Source organism: Amphiprion ocellaris, chromosome 13 (genome assembly GCF_022539595.1).
Source record: "Amphiprion ocellaris isolate individual 3 ecotype Okinawa chromosome 13, ASM2253959v1, whole genome shotgun sequence".
Classification (NCBI taxonomy): Eukaryota; Metazoa; Chordata; class Actinopteri; family Pomacentridae; genus Amphiprion; species Amphiprion ocellaris.
Genome location: NC_072778.1, coordinates 9,108,167 through 9,131,423, shown reverse-complemented (window position 1 = coordinate 9,131,423; position 23,257 = coordinate 9,108,167). Strand labels below are relative to the sequence as shown.

The following is a 23,257-nucleotide window of genomic DNA, read 5'->3' as shown; positions in this document are numbered from 1 at the left end:
AAATACATGCAGTAATAAATAAATACAATGGCTGGTTGTTAGTTTATTCACTATTAATGTCATTTTATATACTGGATTGAACTTGATCAGTGGAAGAGAGAAGGAATTTCATGAAATTATGGAGATTCAGAGAGGTAATGTTGCGCAATGTTAAGTTAAGCGTGGTTTAATTCAAACCAGCTGAATGTTAAACTTCAGTGCAGCTCAACAGGTTTCAGTTAACCTTAAAGTAAAACAACTTTTTTAAAAGCTAAAATACACAGACAGCAGAGAAATACAGGTTGAGAAGGTCATTCTAATAATGAGGACAGCTGCGGCAGCAACTAACACAGGTGTTCAGCGGTAAGTTAGCCACCTGTGTTGATTAGCCCGCTAGCTAACTTAGCCGCTTAGCTAGCTAACGCGTCCGGACCAACTGCTCAAACACGACAAAACACAACTCTTCACAAGTCGCTGACTTAACGTACAACAAAACAATGCTACAGGTTAGAAGTATTTATCTTCTTACCGTGTTTTACTCCAAAAACAAGATCAGCAGCAGCCAGAGATGCTACCAGTAGTGATGGTCCTCTGATATCCGAGGCTTCGACACATGCGCGGCTCATGAAGCAAACGTATCGAGCCACTGTGCCGAGGCGTGGTTTGGTCACGTGACTCATGACGTTTGAACAACTTCAGTAACGTTTGAAGCACTCAACTGCTTCGAATCACCTGATTGGTTCGGTTTGTTATGTGAATCACTCAGCGGGATCGAGTGTTCCGGGATAGGAGATCCCTATTTAATGTCGTTCATTTGAATTGTTTTTCGCAGAGTAGGTTGTTTTTTTTCCTGTTGTTGCCGTAATTTGCTCTGAGAGAGTAGTATGTCAGATTTCGTATTTCGTAGAGCATAGATAGATAGATGGATAGACAGATAGATAGATAGATAGATAGACAGATAGAAAGATATATTATATATAGATAAGACATATATATACATATATATATATATATATATATATACATATATATACATATATATATATACATATATATATATATATATATATATATATATATATATATATATATATATATATATATATATATATATATATATATATATATATTCCCAACTCACCACCCCCATGACACAACACCTGGCACAGAACCTTTGTCAGGTGCTCACCTGACAGACTACAAACCAAGAAAAAAACAGTTCACTGACTGTTGCTACACTTGTGGCTCTGCAGTTCAAAACTTTTGGATTCACCAATCAGAGTGGCAGCCAGTGTGAAAGAACGTTTAATAACAGAATGCACAACAATTAACATAAAGAATGCCAAGCAGCAGTCATCTATGTCACAAGCACAAGCAAGTCCCAAAACTGTTGATAAATTATTTCTCAATAAAAACTCATAACCAGTTATATAAACACACCCTCTTTACTGACCTCTTTACCAATAAACCCCAAGACATACTTTGCCAAAATCCATAATAATCCATATAATCTTTATTTGCACCAGCCCCATGTGAAAATGACATCAGTCTGTATTTGTAGAGCATGAATGTAGCAGCACCGTTTAAATGTTTCATAACACAGAATATAAGTGAAGAGTATATAGGGTTACAGACAAACATGGCAAATAAGAAACATGCTCAATAGTTATTGTCATTATTATTACTAGTAATATTATTTTTGTGTCCACTAGAACCCATACAATCATCTAGTGTAGTCAAAGAGGAATGTGTGCATGGCGAATCAAATCCAAAACAATCCATGAACCAACGACCACGTCTTGATTGCACTTCATTTTATTGACCACTAGATGTCCTACTCGAGCACTGTGTGTCTCGAGTAATGAACCATGTTTTGAATGAAGTGTCGAAGCTTCAACAAAGCCTCGATCAGCCATCACAAGCTACCAGACGTTCCGATCATATAGATACACATAGACTAGACACGCTAGCGCGCTGTCTTCTATATTATCTATGGTCTGACCAATCGCTGCTCTCTGGCTCCGCCCTCTGAGAATCTTGTTGTCGTTTGGCTCCACACTTGCTGATGACCACTTCCGGTCTCAGAAAATGAAAAAACTGACCTTTTTTCGTTTCTGTCTCTTACTGATTTTACTTTCTTGTTATTCTAAATATAAAACGAAAATCAAAGCATTTAAAAAAAAAAATCGTATATCCCTTTTTGATCATGAAAAGGAAAACCGCCTTGTATTTCAATTTAAATTTTTGTATTTTAAAACGAAAATCAAATAACCACTCGTTTTTTGTTTTTCAATACCCGTTTCAGAACGGAAAATCCAATTACCAGATCCGTACACGGACCGTTAATACATATATGGATAACCCCATCTGACGGGAAAGAAACATTTTATTACATTTTGTGATCTCCATTTGATGCTACTAGTACAGATGTTTTATAATACATGAAATGATGTGAAAACTCAGTGCTCAGTAGCTTCATTTTTAGCAGCAAACAGCAGACGTGCAAATTAGAAACTAGCTGATGGAGAATGTAGCAGTTAAAGAGCCAGATATTCCCCTCAGGAGGTGTTAGAGAACAAAAACAGAGCTAAAAGAGAGTGAACGTTAATTAATCAGGGGGACAGAAACACAACAATGAATAGTGACATTGCCGGGTAACGGATGAGAAGTGGTAGAAAGTATTTAAATACATTCATACTATATACTGTAATTAAATTCAGTTTTGAAGTACTTGAACTTTACTTGAATATTTCCATTTAATACTTTTTTCTTCCTTTAGTTACTTTAAAGATGAAGACATCACACAATGGGTACTCAGATCTGAACCTCAGCAGTCACTGAAGAAATAAATAAAGCAGAGTCTTATTATCTAAGAACAAAAAGCAGGAAGTACAGGTTTGTGTGCAAACAGCTTTAGAGAAGCTTAGTTTGTGATGCTCTGAGCCATTTCAGAATGAAAATGACTTCATGCAGCTTGTTTCTAATAATTAGAGTGTGTGATTATTCTGGTGGCGCTGCAGACTCCAGACTGTTTGACAGAAAGCTGCTGTGTTCAGGTCAGACATAAGAAGTTTGGCTTCCACTACTGTCACTGTCTCTGTGCTTTTTATCCGTCATGCTGTCCCTGTCCGTCCCATCTTCATCTGTCTGTCTGTCCGTCTTCTGCTGCTCGTCATCTGGACTCCTCGTCTCTTTCTGTAACACAAATCATGGATCAGCAGCTGAAAAACACTTATTTCCACAATATTCCAGCTCAGCACTTCGAATAGGATCTGAGTGACATCCATTTACCCGCTCAGATGGTTCGGTGATGTTCACAGACCAGTTCCTAAAACACAGCAGCAAGTTTCTGTTTTAAAGAAAGCTCAACATTCAGCAGTGTAATGCAGACTAAACTGTCTTCAGACGACTTACGTGTGACTGCTAAAGGAAAGTCTCTCTTTGTCCTCTGGTTTGCCCTTCCTCTTGAACCTGAAACAGGAGGAAACATTCCAGTTTGACCACAGGGAAACTTCACTGAACCTTATCATTGATGCTGGGAGGAGCCACGTTGGGCCTAAAAATATTCCATAAAATCTAAACACAATCTAAATTCTGTAGCTCAGCATTTGTTATCTGTAGAAAATTTTTGCACAGAAGTGTCAAATTCATTTTAGCTCAAAGGCCACATTCAGCCCCATTTAATCTTCAGTCGGCCGGACCAGTAAAATCACAGCATAATAACCTATAAATAACCACAACTCCAAATGTTCCTTTGTTTTAGTGCAAAAAAGTACATTCTGAAAATGTTCACATTAAAGGAATTATCTTTTTACAAAACATTATGAACAACCTGAAATATCTTAAGAAAAATAAGTTCAATTTCATCAATATTCTGCCTCAGTTTATCATTTCCACATTGCAACTTACAGATCACAGACACAAAACATTTAGTCACAGGTATCTGGAACTGAATGATGTAGTATTTTACTTAATGATCAAAACAACAAAAGTCAGACAAAAAAGAGAAAAAAAACCAACAAAAACAAGACAAAATATTACAAAAATGAGACACAAAATGACAAAAAACGAGACACAAAATGACAAAAAATGAGACAAACCACACGAAACAAAACATAAAGAGACAAAAAAGGTACAAAGCGACAAAAAAATGGACAAACGACAAAACCCTGACAAAAAAATTACACAAATGGCACAAACAAGATAAAAAATGAAAAAAGCGAGAAACAAAACAACAAAAGTAGACAACACAAGCGAGACAAATGAAACACAAAGCGACAAAAACAATGCGCAAAACAATGAATAAAGCAAAACACAAAATTACAGAAATAAGAGAAAAAACACGAGTGAGACAAAAAGGAAACCCAAAACAACAAAAACCAGAAACAAAATGACAAAAATCAAACAAAAAGACAAAATATTACAGAAATAAGACACAAAATGACAGAAGAACAATGAACAATCTAGTATTTTACTTTCTGATCAAAACAACTTGTCATGGTCTAGAAATTATTTTAAATTCATAGTTTTACAAATTCACAGTTTGCAGTTAATGTCTTCTCTGAAATTTTTACACTTTGTAAAGTCGTCCCATGAGCCGGATTGCACCAACACGTTTGACACCCATCTTAGCAGCTGCATCTGAAATTGCTTTTTTGTTCTTTGGTTTTGTAAATTAAAATTTACTTTCTTTTGCAGAAGAACTGTGAGAATCAAATGTGAGTAAATGCTCTGCACTTATCTACCTTAGTGGCACTCGGAGTGCTTTGCTAAGTGTCTGTCATTAACACAAATAATCCAAAATCCAAAATAAGTTTTTCCTTTTCAGAATTTGGCAGATGTTGCTGAAATTGTTGTTTTATTAGAAAATGAAAGCTACATTCGTTGATTTTTTTAAAGTAAGATGCTGACAGAGGTTTACTTTTGTCCAAACATTCAACAGCATCACCAGCTTGAAGCACCATTGATGATGTCCAGTCTCACCTGATGATGATGAAGATAACAGCAAAGATCAATCCCAGGATGCTCAGGGCCAACATGACGGCCAGAGCTATGACCGCTGAGCTGGAGCCGGAGCCGGAGCTTGGTATCTCAACATCAAAATCAATGTCTGCAAACACTTGAGCCAGCTCCTTCTTCACTTCATCCGACTTGCTCTGCAGTTTCCTGGTGGATCAGACACAGAGATCACTTCCTGTCACATGACATCACCTTGTTTTTATTCTTGTTTTTTGCTGACCTCAAGTGAGTCTAGTCCAAGCCTTGTCTGTTTTTTTTTTATCGTTTTGTTAATTTTGGAGAAATAAGGGTTTAATTTGGATTAAAAACTAAACTCTGAATACATTTATTAGACTTTTCAGGTATTTAAAGGAGGATCAGGACTGCAGAGATTAATCTTCTGAACCCCCAAATCCACTGGCAGGTTTGAAAGGAATGCCATCTTTGAAAAGTCACCAAAATTATCCCATTTGTAAGAGCCAACAGTGGTAAAAACAGAGAGAATCTCACATTTTCTACTTTTCAATGGGCCTTGACTATATCATGTTGGATGTGCAGGTCCATCAGGAAAAATAAACAAATCTTGGCTTAAAATCATCTGTCATCAAAGTCACTTCATTCAACATGTCTCATTTAAAAATTCACTAAAACTAAAAACCATTCGCACCAGATCCTGTAAGAAACCAAAACTTTTGTGCTCTTCAGCACAACTGAGACACCACTCAGCTGTGACAAACACTGATCCCATTTTTCATTTTTATTTTAGAGAAAATATCAAAGAAATTATTATTTTTCTATTTATGATAATTTATGGTGTCATAACCCTGCCAGAATACACAGAAAACATTTTTGGAGTTCACCATCCTCCTAGCTGTGGTTGTGTTGTTTTCCATAAAGGTCTTTACACTCACCAGCCACTTTATTAGGAACACCTGTTCAATTGCTTGTTAACACAAATAGCTAATCAGCCAATCACATGACTGCAACTCAATGCATTTAGGCATGTACACGTGTTTAAGACATCTTGGTGAAATTCAAAGCAAGCATCAGAATGGGAAAGAAAGGGGATTTTAGAGACTTTAAATGTGGCATGGTTGTTGGTGTCTGACAGGCTGGTCTGAGTATTTCACAAACTGCTGATCTATTGGGATTTTCACACATAATCATCTCTAGGGTTTACAGAGAATGGTCCAAAAAGAGAAAATATCCAGCGAGCAGCAGTTGTGTAGTTGACTTGTTGATGTGAGAGGTCAGAGGAGAACGGACAGACTGGTTGGAGATGATAGAAAGGAAACGGTAACGCAAATCACCCCTGGTTACAACCAAGGAATGTAGAACACCATCTCTGAACGCACAACACGTCCAACCTTGACATAGATGTTCTACAGCAGCAGAAGACCACACTGGGTACCACTTCTGTCAGCTAAGAACAGGAACCTGGGGCTACAGTTCACACAGGCTCACCAAAACTGGACAATAGAAGACTGAAAACACATCGTCTGGTCTGATGAGTCTCCATTTCAGCAGCAGCATTCAGATGGTCAGAATTTAGCATAAACACCATGAAAGCATGGATCCATCCTGCCATGTATCAACAGTTTAGGAGAGAGTCCACACATTCAGCTTCCTGGGAGTCCAGATCTCTGATGACCTCTCCTGGACAGACAACATCACGGCAGTCATAAAGAAGTCTCAGCAGCAGCTACACTTCATGAGAGTCCTCAGGAAGAACAACCTGGACAGGAAGCTGCTGCTGGCCTTCTACAGCTCATCCATAGAGAGCCTGCTGACGTACTGTGTTTCCACCTGGTACAAGAGCTGCACTGAGGCAGACAGAGCGAGGCTTCAGAGGACAGTCAAAGCAGCACAGAGGATTGTTGGCTGTACTCTCCCCTCCCTCATGGACATCTACTCCACCCGGTGCCTCAGCAGAGCTCAGAACATCATCAAGGACAGTTCACATCCCGGTTCTCAGCTTTTTGATCTGTTGCCCTCTGGAAGGCATTACAGATTCGTTAAAGTTAGGACAAACAGACTTAAAAACAGCTTCTTTTCAAGAGCCATCACCACTCTGAATTCTCACGTCTCACACCCAGACAACAATACAATGTGAAGTGTGCAATATACACTACTGCCTCATTCACTCTGCTATTTATATCCACATTGTTATTTATACTGTATATTTGTAAATAGACTGTTTTGCACTCTTTATGATTCTTTTGCACTGAAAAGGAGAAGCTCTCTAATCTCGTTATACATTGTATAATGACAATAAAGCATATTCTATTCTATTCTATTCTATTCTAGTCTAGAATGTCTTTAGAGAACATAATTCAGCCTTGAAGGAAAACAACATGGGAACTAAAAAAAATAACCTTTTCACTGAAAATATTACTAGAAGTCTGCAGAACTTTGTAACATTTCCATAACAACAATAACAAAAAAATAAATAAAAAATTGAGCTATGAAATCAATGTGAGACTCGTTTCATGTCAGCATGGCAGATGGTGCTGATCTGGACCAAGACTGTAGATACAGAATTTGACTGATTATAAGAAACTCAAAAAAGTACAATAGAATGGGTTTTCTAGAGCCAAATGAGGAACTGTAAATCTCATTGTGGCTGCATGCACAAAAAGTGAACTTTACTGCTTATATTAATATAGTGCATACGTGTTCTGAAACATGTCATGTTGACGATACGTGGTGGACTACCGTGTGTAATATTCTAACCAAATATACCAAACTGATTTCAAGTATTATATGTGACAGTCTCCTGTCCCATAAGTGAGCTTGTCATGTTCAGCCACATCTAAATGTACCACTGTAATAAACGGAACGTTTCAGAACACCAACATTTCTTACGTTAACCTCGAGTTGAATCACCTGAATCAGAAGGGTCCCACTCAGAACTTGAAGTTTGTTTTTTTTCCATCAAAATAGTCTGTTAGATGTAATTCTACACTACTGCTCCCTCTAGAATGTGCAGATCTATGTACACCGATCAGCAACAACATTAAAACCACTGACAGGTGAAGGGAACAACATTGATCATATTGGTTCTATGTGGTGTTCTGATGGAAAACCTTAGATTTTGGCATCCATGTTGATGAGACTTAGACACCCAAATAAACATTGTCCCAGAACAAACACGCTCCTTCATACAAATGGAAATCCCAAATGTCACTGGCCTACCCCTGCAGGAAAATGCACCTCATCACACCGCAAAAACATCAACCAATCAAGAACATCTTGAGGAACATCACAGTCGCCTAAGATGTTGATCTGACCTCCAAACTTCCCAGACCCAATTCTGATCAAACATCAACAGAATGCAGTGGAACAAGTTTAATTCCCAGAGGCACCACTGCACAACCCAGAGTACCCAAAGGATCCACTGCCAAAGTCCTGGTCCAGACTCCATAAGACACCCTGAGAGGTCTTCTGGTCCAGACCCCATAGGACACACTGAGAGGTCTTCTGGTCCAGACCCCATAGGACACCCTGAGAGGTCTTCTGGTCCAGACTCCATAAGACACCCTGAGAGGTCTTCTGGTCCAGACCCCATAGGACACACTGAGAGGTCTTCTGGTCCAGACCCCATAGGACACCCTGAGAGGTCTTCTGGTCCAGACCCCATAGGACACCCTGAGAGGTCTTCTGGTCCAGACCCAAATGGTTCAGAGCATTTTTTATGACATAAGAGAGACCAGAACAATATTAGGCAGGTGGTCATAATGTTATGCCTGATCGGTGTAGTCCCTTCCTCTGCCTCTCCTGTCCCCTCTTCCCTCACTGCACATCAGCACACCAGCTCACCGACCACTCTTAAAACTATTCTGCTACACAACAATAAGTTGTGATTGTGCATGTTGGAGTAATTCATCAGTTCACTACAGACTCAGGGTGTAAATACTCAGCCATAGAGCTGACTGACTGTTTCACTCACGGTGTGTCTTCCCTCAGATAAAAAACACTTCACCCAGGCCTCAGACATGACTTAAAAACTCAAACTCTTACTTTATGACTTTTTGAGAGGAAACTGTCTCTCCATTTTCTTCGGTGATGAAGCTGACCAAAGTCTTCACAGAGTTTCTCAGCATTCGGGACTTAGTGGCTCCTCTGTTAGCATTGGACACCTGGATGATGTTCACTGTCCAGCCCAGAGCTTTACCTAAAGCACTAAAAGACAACATTAATTCTAACAGCAGAAATGGATGAAAGAAACATGAAAACAATCTTAATCATTGGCTAAACTGGCCCTACTTCTCCAATTCTGGAATTTTATTCTCCACAGTATTAGCAGGCTGATTGAGTGAGATGGTCACCACGTCATTGCTGCTCGCACTTCCCTGAACCACCACCTGGAGACAGAAGAGACAAGACCTCAGTTTGTAGGGCTCACATTTATACAGTCATACATTTATTCTATTTAAAATTACTGTTGCTTTTTTACTGCACAAACTTTACAATCCTGAAAGCATGAAAAGGAGTAAACAGGGACCGGAAATCAAGACAAAAATAAATGAATTAAACATGACTGCAATAAATACTATACAAAAAATAAACATTTAAAAACAACAGGATAAATGAGGGTAGTTAAGGCTAATACACCCATTTTAAAGTTTTGTAGACACACAGTTATCAGTTATCAGATTCAAAGAATAATAGTGTAAACGTGTGTTATAATGTAAAGACGTGGTACATGTTCATAAAATATAACAGGTAACTGCTGAACACCAAATAATTTTTGTTTGCTTCTTATTTCTGTTAACTCTTATTTGTTTTTAATAATTTAAATCTTTATTTGACTAGCCATTTCGAATGAACAGATTTTCAATCAACTAATGTTATTGGGTGGTGGAACTAAGTAGATCCACTACTTCACTTCAACTCCACCTACTTTTAGAGGGAACTATTGTATTTTTTTTACTCCACTACGTTAATTAGATGCCTTTATTAGATTTTTGCCTGTAAAACATAAGAAGGGCTTCAAATATTTGATGCTAATTTAAAAGCAGGTTGACTGGCTGGTTGATTCGTGACAGATATGAAAGACGTACTGCTTTTCCCTTTTACTTATTTATATAATTTTATTATAAAATGTCAGAAAACTGGAAGATGCTAACGTAGTCCTTGCAGCTCAGAGGAACACATTCAGTTTGCTGTTTAAACAACATCTGCCAGTTAAAAAATCCAGAAGTAGGAAAACTAGCAAATATTTACACTTAAAAAACCTGATAAGAGGGAATTTTAAAAAAATCAGAGGATTAATTATCAAAATTGTTGCCACTAAATGCAAACATCACATGAATTCTAAAGAGCTGAGCAGAACACTGAGGTATCACTACAAGAGTGTTTTTACAAACATGACAAAAAAGATTTTTTTTTTAACAATTCTGGGACCAAACAAGAATTGCGATGGCTTTATTTCATTTATATACATCATTTACTTCTATTTATTGAATGCACTGAAAAGTAATCAGTAGAGGAATTCATTCTGGCACTGTACTGCGACTACAACAGTAAATCGTAGCAGCTTCAGTAGAAATCAACTGGACTTCTCTTGTATGTTTTTTCTAACCCTTCAAGAACCTACAAGAGAAGTCCAGTTGATTTTTACAAAAGCTCCTATGATTACCATGACTTGGATGACTGAGAGTCTTCACAGACACACAACAGTTAAGTCCTGCTTTCATGATACTGCGGTAGGAATAATAAATATCTTAAGATTTACTAACAGCTTTGTTCACTGCTGGTGTCAATAAAGATAATATGATTATGATGTTCATTCAGCAACAAGTAGCTCCCATGAGGGGCTATCATTTACTTCAAACTCCATGGTTTGAGTCCAGTTTGTCTTGGTTTAGATTTCTTAGAGAAAATGAAAATAAGATAATGATACTTTCTCATCTGGTCTTAGATACTCACCTTCACCGTGACCGTAGCGAAAAGTCCTTGGGGGTCTGTGGCCTTCACCTCCACTGTTACTGTGTCTCCATCCACATCTGCTGCTGACACCACGTACACCTGACCTGAGGAAGCCTCCACGTCAAAGTATGAGCTGCCAGCTGACAGACTGTAGATCAGCTGACCCTCCTCTCCAACATCAGGGTCTGAAGCCTGCAGGCGAACACAGAGGATGATGGGACGGTGGTTAAAAAACGCTCTGCTGAAAAGAACCGTTTTATCATCAGAAATGACTGAATGTAGTCACGCTGTCTGCAAAATGAGCAACACAACAACTCCATGGGCCATACATTTGGTTGCTCAACTGGGAACCACTAGATGGAACTGCCACCAAAGTAATTTAAAATAGCTCCAAGAGCAGTTTTACCAGCATAATGATGAATGAAGGAAGGGGCCAGGCTGTGAAAATGACAGGACTGATGTCTTTCAGCTTATAAAAACACTATATGGGTCATTCCAGAATTGGAGGACATTTGGGCTTCAAAATTTTGGAAGAATTAACCTTCTCTTTTACAATTATCTGTTACATATGAATTAATAATAGGCAATAAACTATCAAAGGCTTGATTGGCTCAGCTTACACATTAGTGGTACTATTTTTATTCCATGTTTTACTTGTTGTTTGCTAACCCTACTCTAATCACAGTAACAGGGTTGCTAATCCATGCTAATGTTAGCTTTTTCTCAGCAGTAGAAGCTAGATATTTAGCTGTTACTGCTGACCAAGAGGACAAACTGACTGATGGAAAACAATAGAAATAATTAGTCTGATCCTGCTAATATGAGGTAAAGAGAGACGTTCAGTCAAGGCTGACAATGTGATGAAAATATGAAAAATAGAAGAGAGGACAGAGCTTTGCTCTACACATTCTGTAGGAAAACTGATGATGTAAACAACAAAAACAAGACACAAAAGACAAAAACAAGACACAAAATGACAGAAATGAAACAGAAAACAACAAAAACAAGACAAAACGACAAAAACAAGACAGAAACGAGGCACAAAACAACAAAAACCAGACAGAAAACAACAAAAACAAGACACAGAATGAAAAAATAAGACACAAAATGACAAATGAGACACAAAACAACAAAAACGTCATAAACAGGTTATACTAACATGTTGTGGGACACACGTTCCATGTATAATTATTATTTAAAATACTATGTTGATTAAAAAAATGTTCCAGCAATTACAAGAGACATCAATGAAAAAAAATCATACCAAATATAGGAGATTTAAATTTCATTTTAACTGTTTTATGTGAGATTCAGTTTGGTCATCAGGGGGGTGGGACAAGAGAAAAATGTAATTTTAAGGGGAACTCCAGACTTATTTGTATTTTCAAACATTCTTTTCTCCTAGTTTTTTTTAGATTTGGTCTCAGGACAAGAACATTTACACAACAACTGCATGTTTTAGTATTTTGTCCATCGATTATTTTAAATTTGATGAATGTGATGTAAAATGTCCTCCAAATCTGGAGTGACCCATATGAGAATGTTAAATATGGTAAAAAAAACTTTGATTTTTACTGCATGGTGTCAGATACCACTGCCTCTGACAAATTCCTGATGATGTGATGTGTTTTACTGCTGCTCACTGACACATTAACCACTGCTGGGCGAGTTTCGGGTCAGAGTACATGGCCACTTTTTATGGCTGCTACACTGATTGCTAAAATAATCACACAACAGAGAGGAGATAAACATTCTCCAACAATATCATAGTTATGTTTCATGACAAATGGAAACTGGGCGTGCTTACCTTGACGGTGATGACAGGAGTTTTATACGGGGCAATGCTTAACACAGAGGCTTCATAAACCTCAGGGGGAAAGTATGGAGGCTCATTTACATCCTCCACCTGAACACTGACCTGAGAGAGAGAGAGACAACAGATCAAGATGTGAAGCCGTCCAGCCCAAAGAACTACACCTATAATTTCCCCTCTGCCGAAGAGGTTGTGTTTAGTTTACTTGCAAGATAAATACTATGGCGATATTTAGCACACGTGAGCATCTTATTTCAGTGCATCAGTGTGCTAACGATGACACTAAACACAAAGCGCAGCAGATATTTGATCTGAAGAAGATGCAACAGATGAACTCAGATGAGGAACAATGTTCATCCTGAGGGAGACATGAGTAACTGTACAACATTTCACAGCAATCAGTCCAACAGCTACTGAAATATCTCCATCTCGACCATCTGCCAGGCAAACGCTAGCATGCTGTTGACATTCTTGGGCCTAAACCAAACCAGGGCTGGACGGTCAGATGGTTTCAGCTTTGGAGATTCATATTAGTGAAATCATAGATGGGTGACAAAAGAAAGGAAAAGTCTGAATGTTTGACTACCACAGTGACGGGATTCGGTGGCTCCGATGCTGTGGGGGCATTGTGCTGCCGGGGTTTGGGTCCTACAGATCAATACGAAGTTGTATTGAGTGATCACCTTTAGTCTATGATGAAACATTTCTATCCTGATAGGAGTGTTCTCTTCCAGGGTGACAAAGCTCCCATCTACAGGTCACGAGATGTTTGATGACAGTCACAGTCCCCAGACCTTAACTAAACTGAAGACCACGGGAAGATTTTGAACCAGTGTGTTCACAACTCATCATTAAAACTCCAAACGAGGGAAAATGTTTTAGAAAAATCCCCCCAGTAGAGTTCAGAAATTTGAAGAATCGATCCCAGGGTGAACTGAAGCTATTCAGTCAACAAGTGGTGAGCCAACACCGAACTCAGACACTTTACGTTGGTTTTTCCTTTACTTTGCCACCATCTGTCTCTTCATGCAGTTATATGTGCAGGAATTCAGCTGTTTTAATCATAAAAGGATTTTAATTTCCAAACTCCAGAAGCCCAAAGAAGCTGGAACTTTTCCGAAATGAGCTCCAGATAAACAACTTTTAATAAATGAGCTGGTTCCACCTTGGAATACACCACCTTAAAACCGGTCCATGAGAGATCACACCTGTCTTACGCTATTTCATCCAATGTTTAAAAACTTTGCCTTTATAGTTACATGCAAGATTTATATTTAAGTATGTGAGACTTGTGTTGACACAGCTCTAAACTGCATTTTGCATTTGGATAATACAAGTACATGCTGACAGTCCTGCCAAAGCGGTTGACATTTCATCTCCAGGTGATGCTTCACAGTGTAACAGTCTGAGGACTGTGTGATGCTTAAAGATCATACCGTTGCCATTGCTGTTGTAGGGGGAGTCCGTGTGTCCACAGCCTCCACGTCCAGGATGTACCACTCCTGCTTTTCTTTGTCCAGCTGTGCAGTAGTCAGGATGGCTCCACTGGTGTCGATGGAGAACAGGTCAGTGTACGTTTTCAGTGCGTAGGCCACGTCGTAAAGGTTGCTTCCTGAGGAGGCCCAGACCTTTCCCACCGTCGCCCCCACTGGCAGGTTCTCAGGTAAACTGAAGTTGTAGGAGGAGCTTTGGAAGGCCACGCTCTCCACCAGACTGACAACCCTCAGGTTCACCACAACACGAGCTGTCAGACAAAATAACAACACATGTACGGTACAAAGAGGTGTTATTGCTGATTGTCACGGTCAGTATAGAGAAGGTAACTTTTGAAATGTAATAGGTTACTGATTACTGCTTACTATTTTATTGACCTCATCCAAGTAATGTACAGTACAGGCCAAAAGTTTGGAAGCAAGATCAAATTTGGACAAAAAAGATCATAGTTTCACTGACATACTTTGCAACAAAAATAAATATGATTACTATATAGAGTCACTCATCAGAATACATTTTACTATAAGTTTCAGGTATTTGTATCTGTACGCTTAAAGATAGATTAAACCTTTATTGATCCCACAGCGGGGAAATTTACAAAGTAACAGCAGCAGCAAATAGATACACAGATAAAAAGTACAGATAAAAAGATGACAGAAACAATATGGCAGAGTCAGATAAACAAATCTTAGTCATGGAAGGATTTAATTATGATAAAACTTCTTAAGTCATAAAACTCATGGCTCCAGGAATACAGTGTGTCATCAGCATAGCAGTGGAGGGTGTGTCTCCATGAAACAAACCGACAAAAGAAGGGGAATTAAAATCAACCCTTCAGGAGTTTCTTAGTAAATTTCTGCTGTAAATAATGACAATTTTAAATGAAAAAGAGCTTTTATCAAAATGAAACAATTTTCGAGTGTCATGTCAGGCAGAATGCAACTTTTGTGTAAATCCATTTCTATGAGAATATATCTAAATCTATATCTACACTACAGGCCAAAAGTTTGGAAACAAGATCAGATTTGTACAAAAAAACATTGTAGTTTTATTGTGTACTTTGCAACAAAGTAAACATTATTATTATTATTATATAAAGAGTAACGCATCAGAATACATTTTTACAATAATTGTCAGGTATTTATATCTGTACTCTTGTTTCTTTACTCAGCTGTTTGTTTCCAGTCATTTCTGTGGTAGTTATAGAGATATGGACACAGTGGAGATTTATTGGGATTTTTGTCTACAAACTCTCAAAAGTCAAAGAGCTAAAATGAATAGCGCAAACTGTGATTTGTTTTTTTTTTTTTTTTTTTTACTTTTTCACTGAAGTTGTGACTCTTGTAAATCTTCTCAATTGTAATATTAAGCCCTTCTTTTCTTTTCTTAACGTTTATTCAGTAATTGTCTGATAACTTCAATGTATATCTAAAGGTAAACTGAGGAAAATGGTGCATATCAATGAAAGTAAAGTCTGATCATGCAGTAAATACATCCCACAATCCATAGAATTCAGACTGGTTTTCATTATTTTTACCTTTTTGAGAAATACATTGTGAACAGAAACTTTTGGCCTGTATTGTACCTCATTATATCAGATTACCTAGACTTTTAAAAAGTAGTTTAAGCTGCATTTTTAAACTGTCATTTATGTGACTGATTGCTGCTACACACTATTCAGTCATGTTTAGTCCCTTTTCGGATTTCAGGAGGAATATGTTATTGAATTTCCAGTCTTTAAAGCAGTTTTTTGCCTTCCAATGTCATGACCACCTCTATAGCTGTAGTATAACTTTTACTTTAGTTTTCCATGAACCCTTCCATGCCGCTTCCTCTTTCATCTACTGTATCTGTTTCTGTGAAATTTATTATGGGAGGCATGAACAGTAATTATGAACAACATTATAATGTTGAAGTGTGTTAGCACTACGTGTCGGAGCATTTCCGTAGTGTGAAATTAGTGGCTTTGAGTTGCAAAACACAACAACAAAAAAATACGGCCTGAGATGTTCAGAGGCGTCAGACTGACCCGTGGAGTCGAGAGGAGGCTGGCCTTGGTCTTTGGCCATGGCTGTCAGCACCACCGTGGTGTCTTCTGTTATATCAGCAAGGTCAGAGGTCAAAGTCACTTCTCCAGTGTCACTGTTTAGGGCCAAATATGGAGAGCTTCCTGCAGAGAAACTACAACAGCAAAACACAATAAATACCTTTAAATACATTTAAACATGTTAGGTGTAAGGATTAATTTCCAAAAAAAGGCACTCCAAAATCAAAATTAAAACATTTAAATAAAAGTTTTTTTCTCCAAGCTCTGTGAGAGCAGCCAGTGAGTCCGCATTCATTATAATGTCATTAGTTACTCTTAGTAGGGCTGTTTCTGTGCTGTGGTTTTTTCTAAAGCCAGATTGGAATATGTCGTTTCCTTCCATTGTTTCTAAAACCACAACCATAAAATAAAACAGGTAGAACCAGGCTGTGCAAATGGTGTTGGAGTCAGCTGCTGGTGGCTGCTGAGCTGATGTGAACTGACCTGTAGGTGATGATGCCGTTGTCCCCGATGTCTCGGTCGGTGGCGGACAGTGTCAGCAGCAGCTTCCCTTCCTCTGCGTCTTTCAGCAGGATGCTGCTGACGTAGCTGCTGGAGCTGAACTCAGGTCTGTTGTCATTGACGTCAGAGAGGCTCACTCTGATGGTGGTGATGGTCTGGTGTGCAAAGTGCAGGTTAATGAAGACCTTTTGCACATTAACAGTAACAGTCTGCATCAGTCTAATCTGTACACCAGTTAAACAGCCCTGCTACTGGCTGTTCACTTAAACACAGTATCTGGTTTTTAGTCCGTTTAAAACACGTTTGGCTACAACATTTGCACATGATTTCAGGGCTGGGTAATTGGTCGACCTAATAATAGGAAATTAATTTTCTTCGATAAAATGTTTATTTAGGGGCTGCACAGTGGCTTGGTGGTTAACGCTGTCACCTCACAGCTAGACGATCCCCAGTTCTTGTACCAGCCTGGGCCTGGGATCTTTCTGTGTGGGATTTACATGTTCCCCTGGGTTCTCCCTGGGTACTCTGGCTTCCTCCCACAGTCCAAAAACACATTCTAAATTGTCTGTGGGTGTGAATGTGAGCGTGATTGTTTGTCTCTATATGTAGCCCTGTGATAGACTGGTGATCTGTCCTGGGTGTCTTCTGCCTTCCTCCTAAGTCAGCTGGGATAGACTCCAGTCCCTCGTGACCCTAATGAGGATGAAGTGATGTATAGATAATGGGTGGATGGATAAATGTAAATTTACCATCTGTAAAAGTCAAACATTTTGTCTTTGTTGAGCTTATGTTTAAAGTTTACTATCAATATTTATCAACTTTTGAGTCTTATTTTTTGTAAAGCAAGACTTGGAAAGTTTATTTAGAAATCTGAAACTGTAAACACTAATGTGTGACCAGATCAAGTTCTGATGAACTGTATGTGACTCCTGTCTGTTTCAGGGTCCCCCCATCTTCTCTGCAGACGTCGCTTACCTCTCTCTGAGGGACGCCTTTATCCGAAGCCTTAACAACCAGGTCATATGCGTCCCTGCTCTCCCGATCCAGAGGACCAACAGCCAGCAACGTCCCGTCCTACAACGCACAACACAACACACATCACATGGGCAACTACAGCATCGACAACATCAATGAACGGACTGACTCCTCTGCTCCTTTGGATCTGGTCATATTTTGTGATGACTGAGTAGTAACAATACTTTGTGCTGCTTCCCAATGCTAATCCTTTAAAACTCATATTTACTGTCATTAACATATATACAGCATGTGTCTGCCTAACTGACAGGTCAACTTGTCATGATGAAGGGTGCAATTTCAAATTCCAATGAATGCAATCTAAGAATGCACCCATTTCCTCTAAAGAGCCAAAGTTTAGGGGATGTAGTTTTGGAATGGAAGTTGACTTTAGTCCAATTAGTATTACAACAAAGGTGCTATGACAAAATAAGAAAAGGCCTTTAGAATCGTTGAGTATCATCACAAAATGGATTGACGGTATACATACTTAACATGGCACTAAAATGGCTCAGAAAAGCAAAACCTAGACATAACATACAGTCCTGGTCCAATGTATCCTGTGCCTGCACTGTAGATCCACTATATGTTTTGTTTGCTGCAAGATGCATTTTTGAATTAAGTATAAAATTCAATTATCTCAAATTTTTTTTCACCCTCCTGAAGCAAGATTACTAACCGACCATAAAGACACATACAGGTCATGTCGAAGTTTAAATCACAAGGGAGTCAGAATACAGCAGCCTCTTGCTGTGGCTCAGTCTAGGTGCTCAGGCTGACATACTCCACATTTATTTTCCCAGGCCTCACCTCTCTGAACCTGAAGAGTGGATGTGGGGAGGGGAGGGAGAGGACGACCTCTCCATTGGCACCGAGATCAGCGTCTGTGGGCACGATGGTGAAGATTTCTCCTTGAGATTCCTCTGAGTAGTCGCCCTCAGGGATCCACAGGGGGTCAGGGATACTTGGGAACTGTGGAGCGTTATCGTTGAAGTCGAGGATGGTGACGTTGAGCTGAGCGGTGGAGCTCAGACCGTTAGTGATCTGATCTACTGCCACAACCTAACAACAGAAAACAACATCAACTCAGCTGGAAATACACACATGATCTTACAAACATTTGCTTCTAATGGAGTTATTTTTGTTCCAACAAACAGTCGACTCTTGCACGGGGTTCATAGCTGCCATCCAAACATTTTTTTGTGGTCAAACTTCACAACAAAACACAATATGACTAACATATATCACAAAGAAGAGAAAAATGATGCGAAGTAGAGCTCCATAGTGTTTAGAAAGAACATGCTGAAGACATTTGAGCTATTCTTTGGTAATCATTTCAAAGAGATACACTGGCATTCAAAAGTTTGGGGCCACCCAGACAATCTCATGTTTTCCAGGAAACTCACACTTTTACTGATGTGATAACATAACTGCACAAGAGTTTTCTAATCATCAATTAGCCTTTCAACACCATTAGCTAACACAATGCAGCATTAGAACACAGGAGTGATGGTTGCTGGAAATGTTCCTCTGTACCCCTATGTAGATATTCCATTAAAAATCAGCCGTTTCCAGATAGAATAGTCATTTACCACATTCACAATGTCTAGACTGGATTTATCATTCATTTAATGTTATCTTCATTGGAGAAAAAATGCTTTTCTTTCAAAAATAAGGACATTTCTAGGTGACCCCAAACTTGTGAATGGTAGTGTACCTTATTTGTGATTGTTACCTGCTTGGTGTTTGGACATAGTTAGGTTTAACTAAAAAGTTTAGTAAAGCATTTGTAAACTCCCAGGACATTTTTTATAAGGGCTGCCACCTTAACAAGTAGCCTTGAGCTCATGTAGATCATGGCCGTATGTACGAGGTTCAAAATAATGCTCCTACTGTAACACTAGGGTGAAGGAAAGTTATGATTAACAAACTATCCCCTTGCATTTGTGTGCTTCCATCAATCAGTCAAGTTTAGTACAGTTTCCATTCATCTCTCGCGTTTGTGCCATATTTAAAGAAAGAAAGAAATCTTGCCACAGCATCTCAGTTGGATTCAAGTCCAGACATTGATGCAGCCACTTTAATTTTATTCTTTTTGAGCCTCTCCAAGGCGGACTTGTTTGTGTACTTTGGGTCATTGTCGTGCTGTAGAACCCATTAGTGTTGAGCTTTAGGTCATGAACTGATGGGTGGATATTGTCCAGGAGGATTTTCTGATGGAGAGCAGAATTCATTGCTCCATCAGTGATGACAAGTCATCCAAGTCCTCAAACCATCACACCATGTTTCACTGTTGGTATGATGTTCTTCTTGTGGAATGCAGCATTAGCTTAACACCAGATCTATGTCTTCCAAAAAGTTCCACCTTCCACAGGATGTTATCCTAAAAATCTTGGGGCTCATCCAGATATTTTTTACAAATAGCAGATGAACCTTTATGTTCTTTTTGGTCAGGAGTGGTTTGCGGCTTACAACTCTCCCATGGATCCATTTTTGCCCAGAGTCAGACTTACTTATTGTGGAATCATGTAGATGGATCTTAACTGAGGCCAGTGAGGCCTGCAGATCTTTAGATGTTCCCCTGGGTTCTTTTGTGACCTGGATTAGATATTGAAGTGCTCTTGGAGAAATGTTGGTTGGCTGGACTGATAAATGTAAATGACATTGTTTCACATCTATTCTTGAATCTCTTTAGAACGTGGCATCATGTGCTGCTTTTTGAGACCCTTTAGCTACTTCACAATGCCAGACAGGTTCTATTTAGTGATGTTTAGATTCAACAAGCCTGGCAGTAATCATATGTGGATGTGGCGGGTGAGACAGAACCCAGTTGACAAATGAACTTGGGCATTAGGTAGATTGGTAGCTATGGGTTAATTACTTTTTCACATACAGGATGAGCAGAACAGCATTTTCTTTCAAAAAAAATATAATTTAAAAACTGCATTTCATGTTTTCTTAGGTTGTCTTTGCCTTACATTAAAAATGTTGTTTGATGATCGGAAACATTTACGTGTGACAAATATGCAAACATGGAAGATTTGTGTAAGGGGGCAAATACTTATGCATGGCACTTTACGTACATATTACTTAATAAAGAATAAACACATTATTAAGTAGTAAACCTGATCTGGGTTCTACAAAGTGCTGAGTTTCTCATTCACACACATATTCACACACCACTGACACTCACCTTTCACTTGGAGATTATCAACCTTAAGATTAGTCACTAATCTTAAGGTTGATGGCAGAGCGAAACACCAGACATATGTGAAGCTCATTACTGAAACAAGGAGGTAGCAAAGAAAATCTTGCTGCACAAAAACAAATATACCTGTAATATGTAGCTGTCTGTTTTCTCTCTGTCCAAGGTGACGTCTTTCCTCAATGAGACAATGCCGTGATTGCTAATGTCAAAAGTATCACTTTTGTAGCGGAAGTAGCCATTTAAGAATCCACCCTAGAAAGAAAGATTAGGGGCTTAATGTCTTCACAGAGTGAATCATTACAATGGAATAGCAGCAGATAGTTATCAGAAGTGTAATTTTATCTGCGATGGTCTGAGAAATTATAGCACATCTGGTTGCAAAGTCCAAATAGTAACAAAGAGAGTATTATTCATCTCATCAGTGATTACATTTTTTAAAAAGAAAGGGACAATCCAAATTACTACATTTATTTCATCAAACACATTTTCTGACAACAAAAAAAAAAACTGCTTCTATGGAACACCAACGTCAAGTATCAAAACTTTTTCAGATTAGAAGCAGCTGATGTAACTTTACCTGAACAAAGCAGGTAATCTGCATGTTACATGTTACTCACCTCGTCCTTATCAGTCACCTCCAGAGTCAGAATAGATGCACCACTGGCCAGGTTCTCAGGGATGGAGACGTCATAGCTTTCCTTGCTGAACTCTGGTGGGTTGTTGTTCACATCCTTCACCTTTACCACCACAGAGCCGCTCCCAACTAGAGAGGGAGTCCCCCCATCAGAGGCCTGAACCTTCAGATTGTACACCTTCACCTTGCTGTAGTCCAGAGGCTGGACCAGCTGCAGAGTCCCACTGGAGGAGTCCAACGCAAACACAGCAGCTTCTGATGAAGGACTCTGCTGGGTAATGCTGTAAGTAACTCTCCCATTGGCGCCTTCATCAGAGTCTGTGGCTGACAAGCTGAGCAAGCTTGTACCACTGCCTCCGTTTCTAAGACTTCGACCTGATACTCGGCCTCAGAGAACTTTGGAACGTTATCGTTGATGTCGGATACTTGGATCAGCAGTGTGGCTGTGGCTGACCTGGCTGGACGACCCTGATCTTCAGCCACCACCAGCAGGTCGTACTCTGCCTGGGTCTCCCTGTCAAGAACAGCAGCTACACTTACCATCCCAGACACAGGATCAATAGAAAACCTCCCCAATCCTTCTCTCAGTGAGTATCTGATCTCCTTGTTGAAGCCACTGTCTTTGTCTGTAGCTGGAACTGCAGTAATACTGGTTCCTACGTCTGCGTCCTCTGGAACAGATTTTGTGACAGAACTGGAGGTAAACACAGGACTGTTATCATTGATATCGGTGACTTCAACCTGTACGACTGCACTGTCACTGTTGATGCCGTCAGTGATGGAGATTTCCACAGAGTAGCTGTGTGGAGCATCATCATAGTCGAGCGCCATCTTTGTAGTGAATTCACCAGTGGGGGAGATGGCAAACTTGTCGCCTTCTGTTTCAACTTGGAGAGTCACTGGAATCTCAGCAGCTATTGCAAGGAAGTCAACCTAAACAGATACAGACAAATGGCAGGATGGTGAACTGAATTTGCTATCATGAATTTTGAAGGTAACTGTCCGGAATTTGAAACAACAGCGAGTACTTAAACACAAACTCCACATTTGATGTCCTATGATCAGGTGGCTGATAAAAACATTCTGGTTTTAATATGTCAGAAAGAGAAACTTACCCTAAGAATCACCACTCCCGGTTCTTGCGCTTCTTCTACATTGCCACGGTAGATTTTTTGTAAAAACTGAGGTTTTGAGTCACCAGGAGCTCGAATTATCACTTGTGCTGAAGAGGAACGCGGTATGACGCCCTCTAAAAGAAAGACGGAGAAGGATATTATGATGACTGAGTGCAGTAAGTCTTATTTATCTACTGTCTTTGTAGTTCCAGGTAGTTGCATAGGGGCAGCTTGTCTACTTTAAAAGAATAATGTAGCTGTAATTCCCATCATCTAGTGTGGTGTGTTGGTAAGTGCAGCAAAAAAAATAAAACTATATAAACTTTTTTTTTTTTTTTTTTTAAATAATCAAAAAGGTAAACTTTCACATTTTTTCCCTCAGTTTTCATTATTATGGCTTATACCTCCTAAAATCAGAAACCCAGTACCTAAAATTATTAGATTATTTCCTGTAACTTATTTCCTGCACTGTAATATCATGGTCAGAAAGCCATTTGCTGGTAGTTTCGGCTCTGTGTGCAGG

The 23,257-nt window shown here is 39.2% G+C and overlaps 1 protein-coding gene across 1 annotated transcript; it reads right to left on the bottom strand.

The window, feature by feature from the left end:
* Positions 1 to 1,268: 1,268 nt before the first annotated feature.
* Positions 1,269 to 22,450, bottom strand: LOC129350411 (cadherin-23-like). The gene is made up of 16 exons (XM_055016881.1): positions 22,074 to 22,450; positions 21,603 to 21,981; positions 21,112 to 21,237; positions 18,588 to 18,839; positions 17,739 to 17,837; positions 16,746 to 16,918; positions 16,245 to 16,396; positions 14,158 to 14,465; positions 12,716 to 12,826; positions 10,909 to 11,100; positions 9,244 to 9,341; positions 8,998 to 9,159; positions 4,963 to 5,145; positions 3,394 to 3,450; positions 3,271 to 3,307; positions 1,269 to 3,174 (listed from the first exon to the last, which is right to left on the bottom strand). Exons 1-16 carry the CDS (start codon positions 22,448 to 22,450, stop codon positions 3,037 to 3,039), a joined length of 2,844 nt encoding a protein of 947 aa, XP_054872856.1. The 3' UTR covers positions 1,269 to 3,036.
* Positions 22,451 to 23,257: the final 807 nt, after the last annotated feature.

Bases quoted from the DNA above. Each gene is read 5' to 3' on its own strand.
- LOC129350411 (XM_055016881.1), bottom strand. From the start codon at position 22,450: ATGGCGCTCGACTATGATGATGCTCCACACAGCTACTCTGTGGAAATC. The intron at 17,838-18,587 runs GTGAGGCCTGGG...TGTGCGTTGTAG, and splicing joins CACTCTTCAGGTTCAGAGAG to GACGGGACGTTGCTGGCTGT. The intron at 3,451-4,962 runs GTGAGACTGGAC...CTCCTGTTTCAG, and splicing joins GTTATCTTCATCATCATCAG to GTTCAAGAGGAAGGGCAAAC.